Source organism: Chrysemys picta, chromosome 14, assembly GCF_011386835.1.
Source record: "Chrysemys picta bellii isolate R12L10 chromosome 14, ASM1138683v2, whole genome shotgun sequence".
NCBI lineage: Eukaryota > Metazoa > Chordata > Testudines > Emydidae > Chrysemys > Chrysemys picta.
In genome coordinates, this window is record NC_088804.1 from 2,678,983 (window position 1) to 2,701,092 (window position 22,110).

At 54.5% G+C, this 22,110-nt stretch overlaps 1 protein-coding gene across 2 annotated transcripts; it reads right to left on the reverse strand.

Moving 5' to 3' along the window:
- Positions 1 to 6,474: 6,474 nt before the first annotated feature.
- LOC101945630 (C-signal-like) lies at positions 6,475 to 20,670 on the reverse strand. 2 transcript variants are annotated; one of them, XM_005312263.4, is made up of 6 exons: positions 20,489 to 20,670; positions 12,808 to 12,859; positions 10,956 to 11,143; positions 7,926 to 8,084; positions 7,480 to 7,590; positions 6,475 to 6,830 (listed from the first exon to the last, which is right to left on the reverse strand). In XM_005312263.4, the coding sequence occupies exons 1-6, from the start codon at positions 20,633 to 20,635 to the stop codon at positions 6,717 to 6,719; spliced, it is 771 nt and encodes a 256-aa protein (XP_005312320.2). In that variant the 5' UTR covers positions 20,636 to 20,670; the 3' UTR covers positions 6,475 to 6,716. The 2 variants fall into 2 exon arrangements, with proteins under 2 accessions (XP_005312320.2, XP_042717292.2); XM_042861358.2 differs by lacking the exons at positions 10,956 to 11,143; positions 12,808 to 12,859; positions 20,489 to 20,670 and adding an exon at positions 9,472 to 9,787.
- Positions 20,671 to 22,110: the final 1,440 nt, after the last annotated feature.

Genomic DNA, 22,110 nt, shown 5'->3' on the forward strand with positions numbered 1-22,110 from the left:
TTCATCCTGAAGTTGAACACTGGTGGACCGGCAAATGCTCACTATCTTTCTGCAAGAAACTCAGCTGACTGGTTAGAAGCATGTGGTGCAACAGTGAAAGACTCAACAGTTGAAAAAGTGAAGAACTCTCTCACCACATTCAAAAAATTTGCATACATGGCTGATGAATGCACCGATACAAATGAGCATCAAATATTAAGACACTGTGTATGTTATCTTGATGTCCATGGTGGGCCAGTAGATGTATTTCTAGATGTTCAAGTTATAGAAGACACATCGGCTGCATCTGTGACAACCCACATCTCAGAAGAGTTAAATGCTTGTCAATTGGACCCCAAACAGATGGCTGCTTGTGCATTTGATGGAGCTGCAAACTTCTCTGGAAGACATGGTGAAGTACAAGCTTTGCTCAGAGAAAAGTGCAACCCTAACCTCTGCTATACACACTACAGAGGCCATCTACTCCAGCTAGTCCTAGTACAAGCTGCAGACTCTTCAAAAGGCATTTAAAAAGCTATAAATTTAATGTCTTCACTATATTCTTTTTTCAGCAAGAGTCCAAAAAGACTGAATATCTTGGAAAATATAGAAGATACACTGGGGCTGAAGTTCATATTAGTCCAACTGGGAAAACCTGCTGGCTTTCCTATGAGCGATCCTTGGCTGTTGTCTTAAAATTACTCCAGCCGTTATTACTGGCTTTGGAAAGTATCTACCAAGATGGGATGGATCTAAGTAGTGAGGCTGGTGGATTACTTTTGCTACTGCGTTCAGAGAAGACTATTGCCATTCTCTATCTCGTAAGTCTACTGTTGAAACCACTTGGGTCATTAAACAAGGCCATCCAGGCATCTGCTACAAGAGTAGTAGATCTTTGTCCAGCAATAGAAGCTACATTTGGATCAGAGAGCTATCCTCTGAAAATGTACTGGAAGAAGCAAAGACTTCAGTCCAGAAGTTGACTAATGAAGGTATTTATATTGATTCCTTAAGTGAAGAGGACAAGAAGTGTTTGTTAAGCCAGCTGAAAAAGTACAGACTTGATTCTTACAAATCTACAACAGCAAGTTCTAGATTCTACTCAACCTCTAACTAGCTTTTACAGATCCCTGTCAAAACACTGACAGTTGAGTGGAGAGCAGCACTACCAGCAATGGGGCTGCCACATACAGGGCCGGCTTTAGCAGGTGTGGGGCCCCACGCCGGGACGCAAATTGTCTCGCACCCCCCCCGCCCCAACTCCGCCCCCTCTCTGCCCCGTTGGATCCCTCCCCAAATCCCCGCCCTGGCCCCGCGTCTTCCCCAAGCACACCGCATTCCTCCTCCTCACCCCTCCCTCCCAGGCGTGTGCTGATCAGCTGTACGGCGGTGCAAGCGCTGGAGGGAGGGGGGAGAAGCAGGACGCGGCTTTTTTTTTTTTTCCGCTCCACCGGCAGCCCCGGACGTTGCGGGGCCCTCTTAGGCACGGGGCCCCATTCCGGGGAATCGGACGAATCGGCTTAAAGCCAGCCCTGGCCATGTGATCAGGACAGAACACAGAATTTGAACACAGAGTGGAATATCATACGATGAATGAATGAAGATTTGACTTCAACTTCTTTTTTATCATCACTAGTGGCTCAACCTGATCTTTGTGCTACGTTTCCTGGGATGAAAGAAGTAGGAATTCATCTCTTTCAACTCCCAGTCACAACAGCTACAGTTGAGCGTTCTTTTTCCTCATTGAATAGGATTTTGTATTCTGAAAGAAGTCGCCTTTTGCCTGATCATGTGAATGAACTAATGAGCATATCAATTGAAGGAATGGAAGTACTGGACCCACACGAGAAGACACCAAAGATGAACGCACTGCATTCAAGAAGTTCATTAACAGAGTTGTGCAAAATTATAACAAGAAACCAAAATGGATGTAGACGTAGTGCTCCATGGAAGGCTTGAGTAGCCAACTTTTAATTTGTGTGATGATTTTATAATGTGTTAAATCTCATAAAACAGCCATGAAACATTTTATCAGTTTTTACTATGGTGCCACACAGCCCCCCCTTCATCCTCACGGTCTCACCCCCATCGGCCCAGACCACCACCCTATAAATTCGAACACGCCCCCATAATTTCAATTCCTGGGAAAAACACTGCTATGCTGTGAACCAACCCAGAGCCCAGCCAGGGCGGAGGAGATAAGACAAACACACACATTGGAAGGATGCAAGTAAGCAGCACAGGAAACAGCAGGCGGAGGAGGAAAGGAAGAGATAATCAGAACAAACGCCCGGAAGATGAGTAAGGGGAAAAGCAGATACCGTGGCCAAGTGCTAGCCTGTTGGGGGATGCGCTGGACCCTGACTGTGGAAAGGGGCTGTCTGGGGAACATGTTTGGAGAGCCAGGGACATTGAGCCTCCCCTGCTGTGGAAGGCGTGCCATCATCAGTACAGGGAGGCAGAACGAACCCTTTCGGAAGGCTCCCTCCACGTAGCAAAAGCTATAGCCCCGTGTCTTGTTCCTGCCAAAGCCCCCTCCCAAGCAAACGGTGCCCTGGCTTTCCAGATCCCACCAGTGATCACCCCAGGGCGGTTCACCCTCTGCAGCTGGGCCTGGTGCATTTGCAGTGGGGTAGTGTACTGTGCTCAGACCCCCAAGGGATACTCAGGAGTGGGGCCTAGCCCTGGAGATGGCTGAGACATCAGACCTTACACCATGGGCATTTCTGTGCACAGAAAACCTCTAAGAGTATGTCTACACAGCCAACCAAGTCCTGTAGCAGCAAGTGTCAGAACCCGGGTCTACGGTGCTAAAAATACCCGTGCAGCTGTTGCTGCTAGGGCTGGAGCCTGGGCTCTGAAACCCACCCGCCTCCCTAGCTTCCAGCGCCCGACTGGGAATGGATACGGAGCAGAGCCATTAGCACTGTTGCGCATGCCCCAGGCGGTAGACTTGGGCTCTGTGACTCGCTGCCACGGGGTTTTGCAGTGTGGACGTACGTTTGCCTGGCTCCTTCCGAGCCCTGTGCAGTTGGACTCCTGGAAACCAAGGCACTGGACTTTGCAGGCAGAGATGTACAAGAACTCCTCCCAGAGACCCCAAAACATGCCTCCATGAGTGGGTCTGTCGCATGCAGGGAATTCCAGATCCTATGCAGTGGGGCTGGAAGAGATTTCAGCTTCCATGGGATGACCTGAGTAACTCTCTAACAGTTTTGCCATGTGTGATTAATGCAGCCAGCCCACACTCTGACAGGTGGATGTCTTTATATCACCCCACGTTGTGATGTAACCCCATAACATGTATACAGAGAGAGCTCCGGCTCCGCCCCTCTTGCCATCTACCCGCCAGACAGAGCTCCGGCTCCGCCCCTCTCGCCATCTACCCGCCAGACAGAGCTCCGGCTCCGCCCCTCTCGCCATCTACCCGCCAGACAGAGCTCCGGCTCCGCACCTCTCGCCATCTACCCGCCAGACAGAGCTCCGGCTCCGCACCTCTCGCCATCTACCCGCCAGACAGAGCTCCGGCTCCGCCCCAATCACCAGATATCCGCACTAGAGATAGTAATTAGGGGGCGGAGCTAGTGCTATGTACCCATCACACATATACAGAATAGCACTTGCTCCATCCCTAAACACCATGTACCTCTATAGATAGCTAGTGCTATCTCAGTGTGTGTGTGTAGGGGATACATAGTGTTTGGGGGTGGAGCTAGTATTATCTATGGTAATTAGCTCACCAAGGGGGTCCACCCGGCCTCGGGGATGCCCATGTGAGCTGCATGTCTCTTGGGTCTACTGCAGCCAGCTCCCCGGCATCGGGCAGAAAAACAGCCTCCGATAAAGAGAAAAAGCAAATGTGCGCAAAGGCCAAAGGGGCTGGGCTGGGCTGGGCTGGGAAGCTGGGTGGCTCACGGGCTTTATGACCTTGGAATGGTGCAGAGCAAAGGAAACCAGCGTGTCCCGAGTCCCTGGCTCAGCCCCGTTTGTTTTGACAGATGCTAAGGGCAAGAGGAAAAAGCTGAGCCCTTTGTTGCACTTACTGGATGCATCTGTGCGGCCGAGGGTCCCTCTCCGCCTTGTTTATCCCCCGCTTCCCAGTGACAGTTCCTGGCAACGGCGCGTGCTGCGGTCTAGCTGGGAATGAGGCACCTCTCACTGAGACAGGAGTGAACTTCAGAGCAACCGCGGTGAATAGGAGAGAACCATCAAGTCCCACTCAGCACAGCCCCAGGCCCATCTGTCAGGTATTGGGGTAGCTTGTTTGTATCCACAAAAACAACGAAGAATCCGGTGGCACCTTAAAGACTAACAGATTTATTTGGGCATAAGCTTTCGTGGGTAAAAAAACCCACTTCTTCAGATGCATGGAGTGAAAGTTACAGATGCAGGCATTATATACTGACACCTGGAGAGCGGGGAGTTTCCTCGCAAGTGGAGAACCAGTGTTAACAGAGCCAATTAATCCGGGTGGATGCAGAGCCGGGGCTGGGAGCTCCAGCCGCCTAGAGCAAGTAAGAGGCAACCCAGGCTGAGGAGGGGCTGGCCTGGGCAATGACCCGGCACCTCCCCCTCACCTGCAGTTACCGAACTTTGGAAAAAGTTCCCCTTTGCTAGCGGACTTGTAAACCGGGCACCTGGCCACCTCCCCATCTCACAGAAGGGGAAACTGGGCCCAGAGCAGGGAAAACGACTTGCCCAGGTCAGAGCCAAGCTCCCTGAGTCCCAGTGCAGTGCTCTGTCCGCTAGGCTGCCCTGCAGCATTGACCTTGCAGCACTCCCTTGTGGGCTATAAAGGAGACTCGCAGCCTTCTCTAATCCAGACGCTAGCAGCAGAGGAGTGAGCCGAGTCCTCGGGGCTTGACCAAGGCCTGGCTGCCTAGTCTAACTGAGGCAAGTTATTCCTGGTTTGCCACAAGCTCCTCGTCCCTTTTAATTCAGCCATTGCAGGGTTAAATCCTCTCACAGCGGGAGCAGGAAGCAAGCAAGGGAGCTCAGCTCCAGCATCAGTTCCCTGTGGCTGGCCAAAACCCGAGGAAGCCATTTCCTTTCCAGGGTGTTAGCAGGCAGCCGCTGGCCATGCCATGCACTTCAGAGCAATGAAGGATGAACCCCGCCCCCTGCCGGCTCAGTGCTCAGGACATTGCTGCACGCAGGCCTCGCACCTCCCTGGCACAAGCCGTTCCCCCGCCCCCATCTTCAACAGCAGCTGGACTGGCCCTGGCCCGGGTGCAGGAGTCGGTCCTGCCCTCGCCTCAGGCACCCCCTGCAGCAGAGCAGGGGCGGAGAAGAGGCCTTAGCCGGGGATTTTCAAAGGTTCTTTGGGGAATTATGTGCGTCACCCCCACTAGATTTTTGCAGGATTGGGGCCAGCTGGGGCAGCAAGGTTTCCAGTCTGAGCTCCACGCTTGCCACAACCTGGCTCTCACTTGCCTCTGTAACAAAATCCCTGGCCAGCTGGGCCAGCGATTCAGGCCAGCCCATGTTCCCAGCCATCTCCCTGGAACATCCACTGAGGTCTCCCGTGCTTCACCTGGCATTTGTCATAACCCCAATGCACAGAATCTGTCGGCTGCAACAAACCCAAGCTTGGAAAACGACGCTTTTTGCAGGGCCGGCTGGGGCTCCAAATGCATTTTTCACACTCGGCGGCATGCTGCCCTCTCAGAGCCAGCATGCGGGAGCCTGCCCCTTCTCCGTCCCAGAGAGGTCATGGGCCCAAACTCTAGTCCCACATGGCAGCAAGTGCCTGTGTGGAAAAAGCAACAGCTCTAGGTCGGATGGCAGGGGCGTGGTTATTTTGGGAGTCTCATGTGAGCCCCTCTAAGGACCCTATATCCACAGCAGTTCCTCCATGGAATCCCTTGCAAAGAGGCCAGGCAGCAGGCAGGGCTGGTGGGGAGATGGGAGTGCTGGGGAGGGGATCCAGCAGTGTAACTGAGGCTGCTGGAACTCAGCACCCAGAGGTTGTCTAACTCCCACCAGGGGCCCCTCCAGCCCCAGAGCAGCCCAGGATCAGGGGGCGCACAGGTGGCTTACAGTCAACTTAGCTGCCCCCCACCACTGCCATTGGACTGAGAGTTGTAGGCTGCCCCTCGGGCTCTGAGCCCGGCCAATCCTAGCCGTGTGTTGGCTCTAGCTCAGGGCAGCCCAGCCGCATCAGAGGACAGGCTCTTTGGGTCCACGTCAGAGGGGGAGAGAAAAGGCAAGTTTTAACCCTAGATGGTTGTGGCAGAGAAATGCGCCTCCACCTCTGCCAGCCCCCAGCCAGCACTCTCCACCCACCAGGTTCCTGAGCAGCTGCGTACCTGACCAGTCACGCACGTGTGCAGCTCCCCCGTTTGGCCAAGTGGTAAGTGCGCACACAGACAGGCACAGGTGATGTGAATTGGGCTCTGGAGTCCTGGGAGAGCAGGCAGAGAGGGGCCAGGGCAGACACCCCATCTGCAGGGGAGCCTGGGGCCTTCTGGGAGAAGAGAGAGGACTGGCACTGTCTGTGTCTCAGGGTATTTATTAGCGACTCAGCTACAGGGAGCTCATGGGCCCGTCTGCGGATCCACCGGTGCCTTTACAAACAAGGGATTTCTACTCCGTGACCTCAGCTCTGCAAACACCTAAACAGATTCCATGGAGCATGTGCAGCCGGGAACCGCCTGAGGTCATGGCCCCCCCTCTCGGGCCGCAGGACTTCTGGCACCCAGCACCTCTGCTCTCAGCCCACGTACCGTGCTGCTCTCTCACCAGGGAATAGTCTCCCCTGCCCAGCTCCAGAAGCTCCCGCTGTGTTTCTCGGAGAGGGTAGGAAGCACAGTGAGAATCCCCCGCACGCTTTCGTCCACGGGCAGGTCGGCCTGCAAGAGTCCAGGAAATTCAGAAGTCAACAGGCTGACCGGGGGCTGGAACAAAGTGTACAGTGGGGGGGGGCTAAGCCACTGAACCAAACTGTAATCCCTGCATATGATGGAAACCACTTCAAGCCAGGGGGTCTGGCAGCCCCCCAGCACCCGAAGTTCCAGCACCTATGGAAGCTGGACTTGCTTCTCTGGGGCCATGTCACCCCACAGTCAGGCCTGGGCACGCTTCCTGCTCGTGCATACGCCCACGCTCGCAGACGTGGGAGTTTATCTGTACGTGCTCCTATGGCCCAGCGGCAGAGCCACGAGCGTGTGCACAGTTGGCAGGTGTGCACGCAGGTGACTGGTCAGTTACACGTATAGGTACCGCACACACACACACAGCGGCTGTGCGGGCAGATCAGGCACACGTGGTTCTGGCTTGCAGCTCTGGGCCATGCTGGGTAGTGTGTACTGGATAAGCTGGAAGGCTGGACATGAGGTTGGAAGTCGTGACCTGCACAGGCTTACTTCAAAGGCCCAGGCACCACCGGAGGCAGGGATCAGTTCATGTACTGCTGCAGACAGCTGCTCTACGCTGGGAGGTTCCCGAACCCCAGCCCCTCCCCCGTGCCGCAATTGCTGCTCCCAGGGACCCAACACCCACCTTTTGGGTGCCCATGTCTGTCTGCACCCAGCCGGGGTGAACTGCAGCGCACAGAATCCCGTCCTCTGCATAGCTCAGCGCCTGGCACCGGGTCAGCATGTTGAGAGCAGCCTGCAGGGGAAGGGCTCGTGAGCCGAGGGCATTACCATGCGCTCGCACTGGCTGTGTTCCTCCACACCCAGGAGCAGCTGCACGGTCTCAGGAGAGAGCATAGCGTGTGCGGCTCCTGTGACAGGCAGTAGCGACACTAAGGCCAAAACGCCTGCTTAGTGCTGCAGTGAGGCCATACCCAGAGCTCTGAGCATGTTAAAGGCACAGCACGTAAAAACCAAGAGCCCCACAGCTACATCCTGCAAGGTCCTGCCTTTGGACACTGCCCAGCTGGAATAGCAGCATACATGAGCAGGGGATACCACTGCCCCTGGGATCCAGGCTCAGGGCCGTACCTTGCTGCAGCGGTAGGAGATGACTGGCTTGAAGAACGTCTCAGGGACTCTCTCGATGGATCCCAGAACAGAGGAGATGTTGACAATGGCCGCCTTGCTGCAGCTCAGCCCTTTCTGGCTACTTCCCTGGGCAGCCTTCTTCAGCAAGGGCAGGAACGCCTGGCGGGAAGATGGTCCCATGGGGTCTGAGCGGAGGTAGTACCCCTTCGCTCTCGGAGCTAGCTCCATCCAGCACAGTCCCAGGGGGAAGCACAGACCAGAAAAGGAGGGTTTTCAATTAGCCTCAAACTTCTGGGCTCTTCCTCCCACCCCGAGCAACTGTCCCTCAAGAGCACTCCCAAGCCCCACGCTAGGTGACGCATGAAGGGGGAGCACAGGACCAAACGCAGAGTTCTGGGCTCTATCCTTGGCTTTGCCACTGATTTATGTGACCCTGGGCACATCCAATATGCCTTCTTGTGCCCCAGTTTCCCATCGGGAACACAGGCATCTGTATAAAGTATTTTTGACAACCAGGGCCGGATTAACCTTTTGTGAGCCTGGTGCCAAATATATTTGTGGGCCCCCATGTAGTTGTTATGGGCCCCGGCCCCTTCTAAGTGTGGCCTGGTGCGACGACACCATAGTACACTTGGTACTGCTGGGATGGGGATGAAAACTTTTATTTAAACAAAATAAGAGTTGATTGAGATTTGCACTCAGCCCATAGAAAACAAACTCAGCTAGCGTCAATATACCCAGAATACTCTTGAATTTGGTTGATTTGTGTGGGAGAGGTGTTGTCTGTTAGTTTTGTCTTTTTTGTTTAAGCCCTCAGGGCCTGCTTGTGCTTAACTAGCACATCTATGAGCCACATTAAGCCTGGATGCAGCAATCAGGGGAGTTGCACCTGCATCTCCCCACCTCCACCCAAGTTACATTTCATAAATACATTTTTTGAAAACTGGATTTTCTACTTTGATGCAATAATGTTTACAAAACTTTTTAAAAAGTTAGTTTTTAGCCTATTTCTCCCTTTGTAGTCATGAGGGGTGGTGACGCAAGCGAGCCAGTAAAGTTACTGGGGTGGAGTGTGGGGAGGAAAATTGCTGGTGCTCATCTTTTGCTGGGAGCAAGGGCCACTGAGAGAGAGACAGACAGACATTACCACCAAAGCTACCCCAATCCAGCCTCAAGCCAAGCCCCTACCCCAACCTTCACACCTGGGCTCCCCCACCCACCCACCCACCCATCCGGTCCACCCTACTGTCCCCACAATTAACCCCCACCTTCACACAAAGGCTCTCAATCTCCCCCTACCCTGCTACTGCCCAGCCCCGCCTTCAACCTCCTTCCCTCTGCCCCCACCCCCACCTTCAACCCAGACTCTCCCCTCCCTCCCCCACCTTCAACCTCCCTCTCTGCCCCCACCCTCACCTTCAACCCAGACTCTCCCCTCCCTCCCCCACCTTCAACCTCCCTATCTCTGCCCCCACCCCCACCTTCAACCTCCTCTCTGCCCCCACCCCCACCTTCAACCCAGACTCTCCCCTCCGCCCCCAGTCACCGCCAGCTCCCCCGTCGCACGCTGACTCGCCCCACAACTGCCCCCTCCGCTCCGCGCAGTGCAGGGACCCCCCCCGGCAGGGGCAGGGGCGCGGGCAGCCAGCACGGGCCAGGCCCGGGGGCACAGACCCAGGCGGGCCCCTGGCTGGCGGTGGGACGCTCCCCCTGCACCGCTTCCTTTTCTGTCGGGTCCGTTCCCACCCCACCCACGCAGCCGAGGCGGCTGGCAGCAGGCGCGGGGCATTGTGGGACTCGTAGTGCAGGTGGCGGAGCCGTCCAAGGGCCCAGGCGGAGCGCCCTGGCGTGCGAACTACAACTCCCAGCACGCCCCGCGACACCTGGCCGGGCGGAGGCCAGGGCCGCTGGACGCGTGGGGCCGCGCGGTGTCGTTACGGGCCCAGCGCCCACAGATCCGGGTGATTCCCCTGCCGGGCCCGGCTCCGGGCCGGTCACACACCGAACCCCGCTGCTCTCATGCCCCGCCCGCTGGAGCAGCCAGGGGCGGCCGCGATCGTCTCCCCGGACCCGGGGAGCTCTGCGGGCGAGCTCCGGGCTGCCCCCGAGCAGCGCGTGCCTGGGTCTCCCGCCGCTCCGCCAGGCAGAGACCGACCGGCTCTGCCAGCACCGTCCGGTCCGCTCCGGTCCGCTCCGGTCCGTTCGTCCGGGCGCTGCACTCACTCAGCTGGTGCTAGGAGCCGGAGGGGCGTGAGTGCACTAAGAGCTGTGCGCCCTAACAAGAAAACTCGGACTGTAGCCAGTTGCCACGCCAGCACCTCCCTGGTGGCCCGATGGAATGCTGCAGCCACTGCGCCTCAGTTTCCCTCTTGTGTTCTTTGGCCCATTCCAGCCATATACGTGACCTGATCCTCTGGCCAGCCACATTCAAATGTCTGACCCCTTCCGGGGCCACCGAGTCCTTTAACAAGTGCAACAGAAATCCAGAGACAATTTAATCTTCTGTCCAAATGGGGCTCAGTTGGCTGCCCCCCTCCCTTGTAGCTGAGCCTTGGCTAGAATGCAGCAACCTCCCCTCTTTCCTAAGGTGCCTGGGCCTCACTCCCTCCACAGTCTAGGGTTGGCAACGTTCTCTGCCTTCCCAGGGCTCAGGCAGGCGTCATCCCTCAGCAGCTCCTGATTCTCCCTCCAATTCCAGGCCCCCCTCAGGAGCCGACTCCCTGCATCTCTGCCTTTGTGGAGAGCATGAGCACCCAGCTCTCTCCCTACGCCTGGGGCCCGCCCTCTGCTCTGTTAATGCCCCCTGAGCACAGGCTGGCCCCAGGTGCATTCAGGGAGGTGACCACCCCTCTCCAGCTCCTCTAACTGTGGTGGTGCTGGTGCGCGGGTTACGCCCCGTCCCATGGACACAGCTGATATCCCCAGTTCTCCAGCTGGAAGCTCAGCTCAGCCCTCCCCTTCTTCCAGAGGTCTCCCTCCTTACACCTGCTCCCTGGAAGTGCAGCAGCATCCTGACCACTGCAGCCTTACCTGGCCCACCAACATTGGCCCCACCACGTTAGTCTTGTAGGCACCCAGCATCTCTTCGGAATCCACCGTTGCCAGAGACACGTCGGAGAAAATACCAGCGTTATTTATTACCAGGTTCAGGCCCGAGCCGTCCAGCTGCTCCTCAACCCTCCGGGTTGCTTCCTCAATGCTTGCTGGATTCACGGCGTCTGTGAAGAGGGTGGAGGGGCTGTGAGGTTAGGGGTACCGAGAGCCCTTTGTTGAGTTACAGGCGCTGAGAGCTCTGGGGGTGCAGGCTAGCGCTCCAGTGCAGTGAGCCCACTCGGTGAGCCGCACTCCAGAGTGTTCACCTCACCATAGGCACTTCAGTCCCCAAGCAACGGCTGCTCAGACAAGCATCTCCGGAGAGACCCTGAGCGTCTGTCCATGCAGCTTGCAGCAGCGTGCCGGGATCGACAGACTGGGGCTAGCTGGTCTTGCGCCCGCGTTCCCAAACCAGCTGTGGAGACAGTGCTCTGAATTCGCGGCTAAGATGAGAGCAGGGGCTCTGAACCCGAGGAAGGGGGCTGGAAACTTAGACATGGGCAGCACAGATTCCACATCACTTTGGGGCCGGGGAGACCCTGTCCCTTCTCTCTGCAGTTACCCTCCTGGGTCCTGTGCTGGAGAAATAGCCATGGGGCAGTTCCAATCCATGCAGATCCCCAGAGGTGCCAGGACGGAGCGGGAGGGTTAGACAAACACAGCTAGTAAAGCACCCGGCCCTTCGTGTCCCCATTTCTGCACTTAGCCTTTTGGAAGCAAGATCTCTCCCTGCTGTGAACAGGCTGGGGAGGCTGTGAGGACGCCAGAGGAGGAGCGCAGAAGGAGAGGATGAGGGGAAGGATGCCAAGAAACAAGTCTGGGTCCTAGATAAACCCAGTCACCTGGCAGTGACCTTGGGCTCTACCTCACAGATGCACTAACCTTGCCATCTCCTTGCAGGCACCAGATGGCGCTCTGCTGCTGGGAGAAAGAAATGCAGCGCATAGGCTGGCACACCACACCTGTCTGGTACCAATGAGCGCTCTGAGGGCCATAAAAGCAGCGCTGTGCAGGAGTCACTACACCCGGATCTGGGACCCCCCTGGGTATCTCCTGGTGTAAATGCACGATGCCTCAGGCCAGGTCTGCACTATAACCTCACAATCGGTGTGACCACGCTGCTCAGCCACCGCCCTGCGCGACTCAGTCCTACCAGCCTAGCCTCTGGTGTGGACAGCGCTATGTGGGCGGGAGGGCGTCTCCACGGACACTGCTTGGGCCGCTTGCGGAGGTGGAGTAACCACGCTGACGGGAGATGCTCTCCCCACGGTGCAGCAGCGTCCTTACTGAAGCGCCACAGAGGCACAGCCATGGGTGGCGGGTGGAGCCCCCCTTCAGGGAGGCTAGTCCCCCTGGCCTCACTCCTTCTGCCTGAGGCCCCCCTCCTGGAGAAGCCCTGAGCACCCCTCCCTCCAGGACTGGAGCCCCACCCTTCCTGGAGAAACCCCAGCTATGCCATGCCTCCCCTCCTGAGACCCCAAGCCACCCCATGGGAAAATCTCGTGTTTCTTCCCAAAGAACCTGAGCTTTTTATATGCCCCATGCAGATTCCGGGGCAGCTGACGAGATCCCGGGCCCGAGTGGCAGATGGGTTTCAGGAAGCTTGGCACAGCTGACTTTGCAGCAGTGCACAGAGAGCTGAGAAACACAGGAATGGCTTTGGGGGTTAGCAGCTGAACGTGAGAGCTGCTTTCAGGAAGTCTAGTGCACAGGCCCAGGAGGGGAACAGCCAGTCCCACAGCTGGAGCACCCAGACTTGCAGGGACTCGTTCGGTGGCAGAGCACATACCTAGCTTCACTATCACCAGGTTTGGATGTTTGGAAACCAGATTCCGCAGCTCCTAAAAAAGAGAAACATGGAGAACAATGGAAAGCTGCAGCAGAAGGCAGAGGTAAGGGCCGGGCTACGGCCCCGAAGCCACATACGAACTGAGGGCCAGAGTCTGTCTCCGTAGTGTGTGGCAGTACTGCCCAACTGCTCCCACTGATTTCAGGCCGACGATAAGTGTATCATAGAATCATAGAAGATTAGGGTTGGAAGGGACCTCAGGAGGTCATCTAGTCCAACCCCCTGCTCAAAGCAGGACCAATCCCCAACTAAATCATCCCAGCCAGGGCTTTGTCAAGTCGGACCTTAAAAACCTCTAAGGAAGGAGATTCCACCACCTCCCTAGGTAACCCATTCCAGTGCTTCACCACCCTCCTAGTGAAATAGTGTTTCCTAATATCCAACCTAGACCTCCCCCACTGCACCGTGGCACGTCTGTGTCCATGAGGGACTGTACTCGCACATGTGCACAAACACACTTACCCTATTTGCTTCATTGTCCCACCAGCTTGGACAGGCTGAGTGAGAAAGGCGGAGAATCAGTCCCGGAGTTAGGGGTTGGGTCACAGGAGCAATATTTACAATAACACGCAAAACTGAGCCCGAGCAAACTCCCACTGAAGTCCATGGGAGTCTCTCTGTTGACTTTAATGGGAGTTGGCTCAGGCCCCTAGACACCGGGACAGATCTGGAGAACAGGGAGATTCCCACAGTCCCCCATATTCAGTCACACACAAAAAGCCCTACGCTAAAAGAACATTATGGCTGCAAAGTCATGCACTCCAAAGTTAGGCCACGCTGGCATGTCGAGGACCGTCCCAGTTAGAAAATGGTGAGTGATGCATTTTTTACTTACTAGATGGTTAAGTTTTTACTTGTGATTTGTATCAAGCTCTACTTGGATGGCAATTCAAATTAATGTAAAATGTGCAAAACCAGCATTTTTTGGTATTAGTTAAAATAAAACTACTTTAAATGTGCTGGATACATAAGAAAAATCATTTATCAAAAATATTTACATTTAAAACTGATTTATTAAAACAAAGGAAGTATTTGTAGTTAGTGACCTGAGCTGATGGTTTCTGGTACCATGTTCCACAAGATTTTAGGACTAACAGATCTCATCCTCTCAAACCTGGAAGAGGAAAACAAGCTTTTCTGTTTTTCCAGCTCCCAAGTTGCTTCTTAACTTAGAAAGAACTAGTCATTGAACTTTAAGGAGTTACATAAACTGATATGAGGAAGATATTCTTTGCACCTGCTGAAGAGGCTACTGCTGTCAAAAGCCGGGTTAGCACTTCATAAAAACATAAGAACGGCCAGACTGGGTCAGACCAAAGGTCCATCCAGCCCAGTGTCCTGTCTGCGAACAGTGGCCAATGCCAGGTGCCCCAGAAGGAATGAACAGAACAGGTAACGATCAAGTCATCCACTTCAGAAACTCTGGTTCCAGGTGCCTAGACAGTGACTTCCCCAGTTCAGTAGTTTGACTTGCTTTAACGCTTGGCAGCAAAGCAGAACTGGTGAATATTATTTTTTCTGTTTAATTTAAATGATTTTAATAGATTATAATAAATTTAGGCCTTACATTTCAAATTTAATTTACAATAGGTTTATTTTTAAAAATTGAACCTGTATTTAATTTAAGTTAGGGCTGTCAAGCTATTAAAAAAAATGATCGCAATTAATCATGCGATTAAAAAATATCAATCATGAATAATTGTGCGATTAATTGCACTGTTAAACAATAATAGAATACCATTCATTTAAATATTTGTGGATGTTTTCTACATTTTCAAATATATTGATTTCAATTACAACACAGAATACAAAGTGTACAGTGCTCACTTTATATTTATTTATGATTACAAATATTTGCACTGTAAAAAACAAAAGAAATAGTATTTTTCAATTCACCTAATACAAGTACTGTAGTGCAATCTCTTTATCATGAAAGTTGACCTTACAAATGTAGAATTATATACAAAAATAACTGCATTCAAAAATAAAACAATGTAAAACTTTAGAGCCTACAAGTCCTCTCAGTCCTACTGCTTGCTCAGCCAATCGTTCAGACAAACAAGCTTGTTTACATTTGCAGGAGATAACGCTGCCCACTTCTTGTTTACAATGTCACCTGAAAGTGAGAACAGGCATTCGCATGGCACTTTTGTAGCCGGCATCGCAAGATAATTAAGATTCATATGTCCCTTCATGCTTCAACCACCGTTCCAGAGGACATGTGTCCATGCTGCTGACCAGTTCTGCTCGATAACAATCCAAAGCAGAGCGGACCGACGCATGTTCATTTTCATCATCTGAGTCAGATGCCACCAGCAGAAGGTTGATTTTCTTTTTTGATGGTTCGGGTTCTGTAGTTTCCACATTGGAGTGTTGCTCTTTTAAGACTTCTGAAAGCATGCTCCACACCTCGTCCCTTCCAGATTTTGAAGGCACTTCAGAGTCTTAAACCTTGGGTCGAGTGCTGTAGCTATTTTTAGAAATCTCACATTGGTACCTTCTTTGCGTTTTGTCAAATATGCAATGAAATTGTTCTTAAAACGAACAACATGCTGGGTCATCATCTGAGACTCCCATAACATGAAATATATATAGCCGAATGTGAGTAAAACAGAGCAGGAGACATACGATTCTCCCCAAGGAGTTCAGTCACAAATTTAATTAATGCATTATTTTTTTTTAAAGAGTGTCATCAGCATGGAAACATGTCCTCTGGATGGTGGTTCAAGCATGAAGGGACATATGAATCTTTAGCACGTCTGGCACGTAAATATCACAATCTCCTTTGAAAACAGGACCGCGGCCTTTCGTAAGCTGGAAAAGTACGCTCCCCTGGCCGACACCCTGAGAGCGAAGGACTTCGAGGGGCAGATGGACACCCTGATCGTTGGAGCCCTGGGTGCCTGGGACCCCTGCAATGAGCATGTGCTGCGGACATGCAGGATCGGTCGACGCTACGCATGGCTCATGAGGTGCCTCATGGTCTCAGACACCATCCGATGGTCAGGGGCGGCTCCAGGCACCAGTGCACCAAGCGCGTGCCTTGGGCAGCAAGCCACGGGGGGCAGCCTGCCGGTCGCCGTGAGGGTGGCAGTCAGGTAGCCTTCAGCGGTATGCCTGCGGGAAGTCTGCCAGTCCCGTGGCTTCAGCGGCAATTCGGCGGCGGGTACGCCGAAGGTGCGGGACCGGCAGACCCTGCAGGCATGCTGCCAAATCCACGTTACCAGTGGACCTCCCGCAGACATGCCGCCGAAGGCTGCCTGACTGCCATGCTTGGGGCGGCAAAATACATAGAGCCGTCCCTACCGATGGTCCAGGGACATCTACACCAAACACATCACCGGCCACCGACAGTACTAGGAGGCGTGAGCTGGAGCGACATTGTGCATTGACTATGAGAAAGGGACCGAGAAACTTTCTCCGTTGGACCATATGAACTGGAACCATAAACCCACTGAATATTAAATCTCCCCAAATGAGGGTCACTCCATCCTCATCATCGTATCCACTCATTATACTCCACACCTGAACATAGCCATTCTATGAACAACATACCCTCCTCTCTCAATGTCTGTACTTTGGCCAGGTAATCTTTTACCCTCACTTGGGGATATTGCAGATTATGTATTCCTTACGCCAAAAGATAATAAACCGAACATCGCACCCCTTGATAATCTGTACGTTATTCCCCGATAACCAGAAACTTCTACACTTAAACTCTGTACCGCTCACTTCTTTTAAACATCATCTTAATAACATTTTTATAAAAGTCTACCTTGAGATTCTCCTGTCTCTGCAGCCAGTTTTATCCCAGTGTAACTCCACTACCTTACACAGAGTCACTCCTGATCTACCCTGGGCTAAAGGGAGAATCAGACCCCTCCCCTGGGATCCATCTTTCTAGTGATAGATTTCTCTGTACTGTGTGCAGCTCTCTGGGGTACTGGCAGACACGCATCCCAGGCTGGCATTTCGGAGCAAGTCCCAAGCACCCAATTGTCCTGTTTTTAAAGACCCCTCAGTCCTGTAGCCATCTGGTGCCTTACAAAGGCAAATTAATGTGCTGTTCCAAAGGGGGCTCTGGTCTCTCGAGCCATCATTTACTTCTCCGGCACCATTGCCTGTAAAACAAAGATACCTGCAGGGCAGGCTCTGCCTGGGCGTGCCCCGTGCAAGCGCACTGTGGTGGCGGCAGTGTGCGAGCGCAGATGGAACCGAGCAGCCCTGTGATTGGAATGTAGGGAGCAATCCTGCGGAGGTATACACCTCCTCACCCCCGTCTCCCTGAGCTGTGCTGGCTTCCCCGGGGGTGTCCCTGAGTCGCTAGAGTCGCTGGTGCTCTGAACGACCCCTGCACAGGGAGCTGGCACAGCTCCAGTCTGCCCTGCCTGTGTTGCCCAGAGAACCGTACCCAGGTAACAGGTCTGGTAAATGATCAGTCTCACGGTCACTTGCCAGAGCAGAACCACACTCTCCTTCCCAAGAAACATCACTCTCGCTTTTCCCTCCAGGATATTGGGATGTCTCTTTCCTTGTGACTTCATGCTGAGCCAGTGGAAGGAGGCCTGCTCTTAGCGGGTTCCTCAGAGCAAGAGAGATCAGCACGATTTTAAAGCGTCCTTGCTACCACCAGATCATTGGTAAGGTCTCACCGAGGTTGGCCCCAGACTCTTAACTGGAGAGGACAGGCTCTAAAATACAGCTGGTATAGAAATCATGCCAATAAAACACTCATAGATTCATAGATTCTAGGAGTGGAAGGGACCTCAAAAGGTCATCGAGTCCAGTCCCCTGCCCTCATGGCAGGACCAAGTACTGTCTAGACCATCCCGGGTAGACATTTATCTAACCTGCTCTTAAATATCTCCAGAGATGGAGATTCCACAACCTCCCTAGGCAGTTTATTCCAGATGTGTCCAGCTGGAAGGGACCTCAATAGATCATCTAGTCCAGCCCGCTGTGCAGAAGCAGGACCGTTGAACCTAGACCAGCCCTGACGGGTTTGTCCAACCTGTTCTTAACCCCCCCAGTGACGGGGATTCCACAGTCTCCTTTGGAAGCCTGTTCCAGAACTTAACTACCCTGAGAGTTGGAAAGTTTTTCTAATATCTAACCAACATCTCTCTGGCTGCAGATTAAGCCCATCACTTCAGTGGAGATGGAGAACAATTGATCACCATCCTCTTTGTGCCAGCCCTTCACACATTTGAAAACTGTTCTCAGGTCCCCCCTCAATCTGCTTTTCTCAGACTAAACATGCCCCGATCTTTTAAACCCTTCCTCAGGTCAGGTTTTCTGAACCTTTTCTCATTTCTGTTGCTCTCCTCTGTACTCTCTCCAGTTTGCTGCCGGCTGCGGGGGGCGAGGAACAATGGTGGGCAAGCCCCTACTCCACTCTGGCTCCAGGGCCCCCTGGGGATACCAGCTGGTAGCTCCTCCACTGAGCCAGGGGCATGAGCACACGATTGCCATGGGTCATGAATTCCTGACACCTGCCCCTTCTGCAGCAAGGACCCCGGGGCAGGGCCGGTGGGTGAAACTTCCCCTGGGGGAGGCAAGCTCCCTGTCCCGCCTCTTCACCCCTAGACCCGCCCACACTCTGTCCCCATCCCAGGCCTCACCCCCTCCCAGGTCAGCCCCCCCCCCCCGCTCCCCACGTCCCTCCTCATCCCCCCCACCCGCCACATCCTTCCTCACCCCCCTGCTTGTCCGTCCACCGCTGGCGTCCTCACCCCCCTGCCCACCCGCCGCTCACCTCCTCACGCCCCTGGCAGACCCACCATGAGACCCCCCGCACCTGCCCATCGCTCGCCTCCTCAACCCCCCTCCAGAACCCCCCGCCCAGCTCCTCACCCCCGTCAATCCCCCAACCTGACTCATCACTCCCGCGCCAGACCCCCCACCTACCACAAGACACCCCCCCACCTGCCCACCACTTGCCTCCTCACCCCCCTTCAGAACCCACCGCCTGACTCTTCACTCCCTCCAGAACCCTCTACCCAGCTCCTCACCCCCGTCAACCCCCTCGCCTGACTCCTCACTCCCGCGCTAGACCCCTCCACCTACCACGAGACCCTCCCCCAGCTGCCCACCAGTCGCCTCCTCACCCCTCCCCGTAGACCTTCCCCTGCCACATCCCTCCTCACTCGCCTGCCCCCACGGGAGGTGGGGTGAGGTGGGATGCGGTGAGCACCTCCGGAGATGGGGGGTGCAGTGGAGGAGAGGAGGAACTCACCAGCCAGCAGCAGCAGGCGGTGGGTGGGGTCCTTGGGGAAGGGGCGGAGCAGGGAGCAGAAGGGGCGGGGCCACCACAGCCCAGGTGTCCGGCAGCGGGTGCGCCAGGGAAGGCTCAGCCTTGCCTATTATACCCGCTGCCCATGCCCTGGTGCAAGTAGGGTGCGTCAGGTTGCAGCCCCCTTCCGGCTCCTCCAGAGCCTCTCACTCAGGCTGTGGCTCCCCCCAGCTCCTGATCTATGCACCCCCCCACCCATGGCCCACGAAGTCTCAGGACTGCCTTGTCAGCCTCCTTGAGGCACTGGGCAGGACGGCCATCCAGCAGCCCAGGGGAGGAAGCTGGATGGGGGACGGGGTGCCTTGTGACTGTGGGGACCATTTCTAGTCCCTTGTGCTCCCGTCTCCAAGCAGAGATCCTCTGGGCCGTGTCCACTAACTCCTTGGACACCTTTGAGGAGCAGTGGGTGCCATCTGGCGTTCTCTGCTCAGTGTCCACCTCTGACTCCCTGATGCTTTACCTCTGACCTCACCACGCTGCTCTTTTTTCCTTTCTTGTCCCCAGAACTCAATTGTAGCCTGGGATGGGTGGTTCCTCCCCCTTACTCAACGGGGGAGGCCTAGCCCCGCCTGCCCCAGTACTACATCGCCCTGCTCCAGCCCTAGAGCAGGTCCCTCCTGAACACTGAGGGGTCCCGTGCAAAGAGGGAGTCTGCACTAATGTAAGTAAACACAGTACGTAATGCCTGTGCAAGGGGGGCAAGTTAAGGCTGCATGGGCACCATCATTCTGGTGCTTTCTAACTTGGGAGCACTTGGATTTCAACACAATTAGCCACAGCTGCTGCCCAGAGCTCACTGGGCCAGCTTCTCTACGGCCTTGCACGGGTGGGCATGCTCATTCACAGCTGTGCAAAGGCTCCCTAAGCAGCCTGGTTGCCTTTGCCCCTCACTTTGCACAGCTGCAAAGGCCAGCCTGGCTCAGTGCATTATGTAGCTAGAGGCCAATGGCAAATCTCTTGCCTTCGGGGTGAGTTTCCGGAGTGGTTAGATCGATGCAGGGTTTTTGCTCAGGCCCCTCTCAGTGGCCCCAGCTGTCCAGCTGGTCGGTAGCTCAGCACAGGCTGGCAGAGACTGAGTTTGCCTGAGCATAGATTGGTGCATTGCTCTGAGCTGCCCCAGAAACGGCTGCAAGGACACTTACTACCAGAAAGCAGCCGTTCATTCCAGGGACGTAGGCCAGATAAGCAGCCCCTCCCCAGCTTTCCTTATGAACACGACTGCAAGCCCGAAGGCAGCTCTCAGATGAGACCGGCTCTCGTTATTTAGCAGCAAGTGCACAGTGTTGGAGCGGTGCCAATAACAAAGCCAGATGTTATGTAATTCCTGACCTGTCCTCGTGCTCCCTCTGGGTCCCGGCAGGTGGCAAAGACCCACTGCGGCGGGTTTGATTTCCCCAGCAGCTGCTTCACCAGCTCCAGCCCAATTCCCCGATTGGATCCGGTCACTAGAACGCTGCGGACGTTGAGCCCCGCCATGCTCCCTGAGCTGTCACGTGTCCTGCTCTGTAGGCGTGTGCTCAGGAAACTTCCCCTAGTTCCCTCGCCCTGGTGCATTTCCCCTAGTGGCTGCAGCTAAAATGCACTCTTCCGTGCTGATTTCCTCTGGATTTGCCTGGCATCTTTCAGTCCGGCCAGAGCCGCACAGGAGGAAACACGTTGCTAGAGGAAGGCATGTTTTCTCTGACAGACAAATCAACTCCTGTTTCTCCTAGTTCAGTGGTTCCCAAACTTTAACCCCTTTCACTAAAATGTCGTCTCATAAACCCGGAGAGGGGTGAAAGGGCTTCAGGGTACCCCACAAGGAGGAATTCCCAAGTGCTCCTTCCTGGGTCCCAGGGGGATTTTTGCATTTGGGTGGTGGCAGCGTTTACCTAGCCAAGGTCAGAGAGAAGCTGTAACCTTGGGAGTTTAATACAAGCCTGGAGTGGCCAGTATTAATTTTTAGAATCCTTGAGGACCCCACCTTCTGCACTCGGAGTGCCAGAGTGGGGAATCAGCCTTGACAGCCTGCGATGTAGCTCGCTTTGAGGGGCCCCTTCTATGCCATAGCCTCACACAGAACACTAGGCTGTGGTCTCTGCTAGGGAGCCATTGGTGGCGTTCTCTGTAGGGTAGTGAGGTACTACCCAACTGCTCCCACTGACTTAGGGCGAGTAGAAGCCTTACATGTCTATGCCCATGAATGAGGCACGTGCTCAGGAAACTTCCCCCAATTCCCTCCCACTCACCCTTTGAATATTTCCCCCAGTGGCTGCAGAGGACCAAAGGGCTGGGCTGGCCCACCCAGCTAGGCCAGGCCCAGGCCCACAAACCACCTGCCCAGCCTGGGCCCCCAGAGTGCTGGCTCACCCAGACGGGCCCGGCACAGGCCCACATAGAGCCCGGCCAGAGCCCACAAATCATAGAATATTAGGGTTGGAAGGGACCCTAGGAGGTCATCTAGTCCAACCCCCTGCTCAAAGGAGGACGAATCGCCAACTAAATCCCCAAATGGCCCCCTCAAGGATTGAACTCACAACCCTGGGTTTAACAGGCCAATGCTCAAACCATTGAACTATCCCTCCCCTCTGAAAGGTCAGTCCAGCAGGCCTGAGCCCATAAAAGGGGGTCCCCCTATCCTTGGTGCCTAGTATCAGTCCATTTATTACTGCTTTCACAGGTGCATAATCCAGACAATCTGAGGGTATGTCTACACTACGAGAGTAGTTCGATTGTACTTAAATCGAATATGTGGAATCGATATTACAAAGTTGAACGTGTGTATCCACACTAAGGACAGTAATTCGACTTTGTGAGTCCACACTAACGGGGCAAGCGTCGACATTGGAAGCGGTGCACTGTGAGCAGCTATCCCACAGTTCCCGCAGTCCCCGCTGCCCATTGGAATTCTGGGTCGAGCCCCCAATGCCTGCTGGGGGAAAAAATGTGTCGAGGGTGGTTTTGGGTAACTG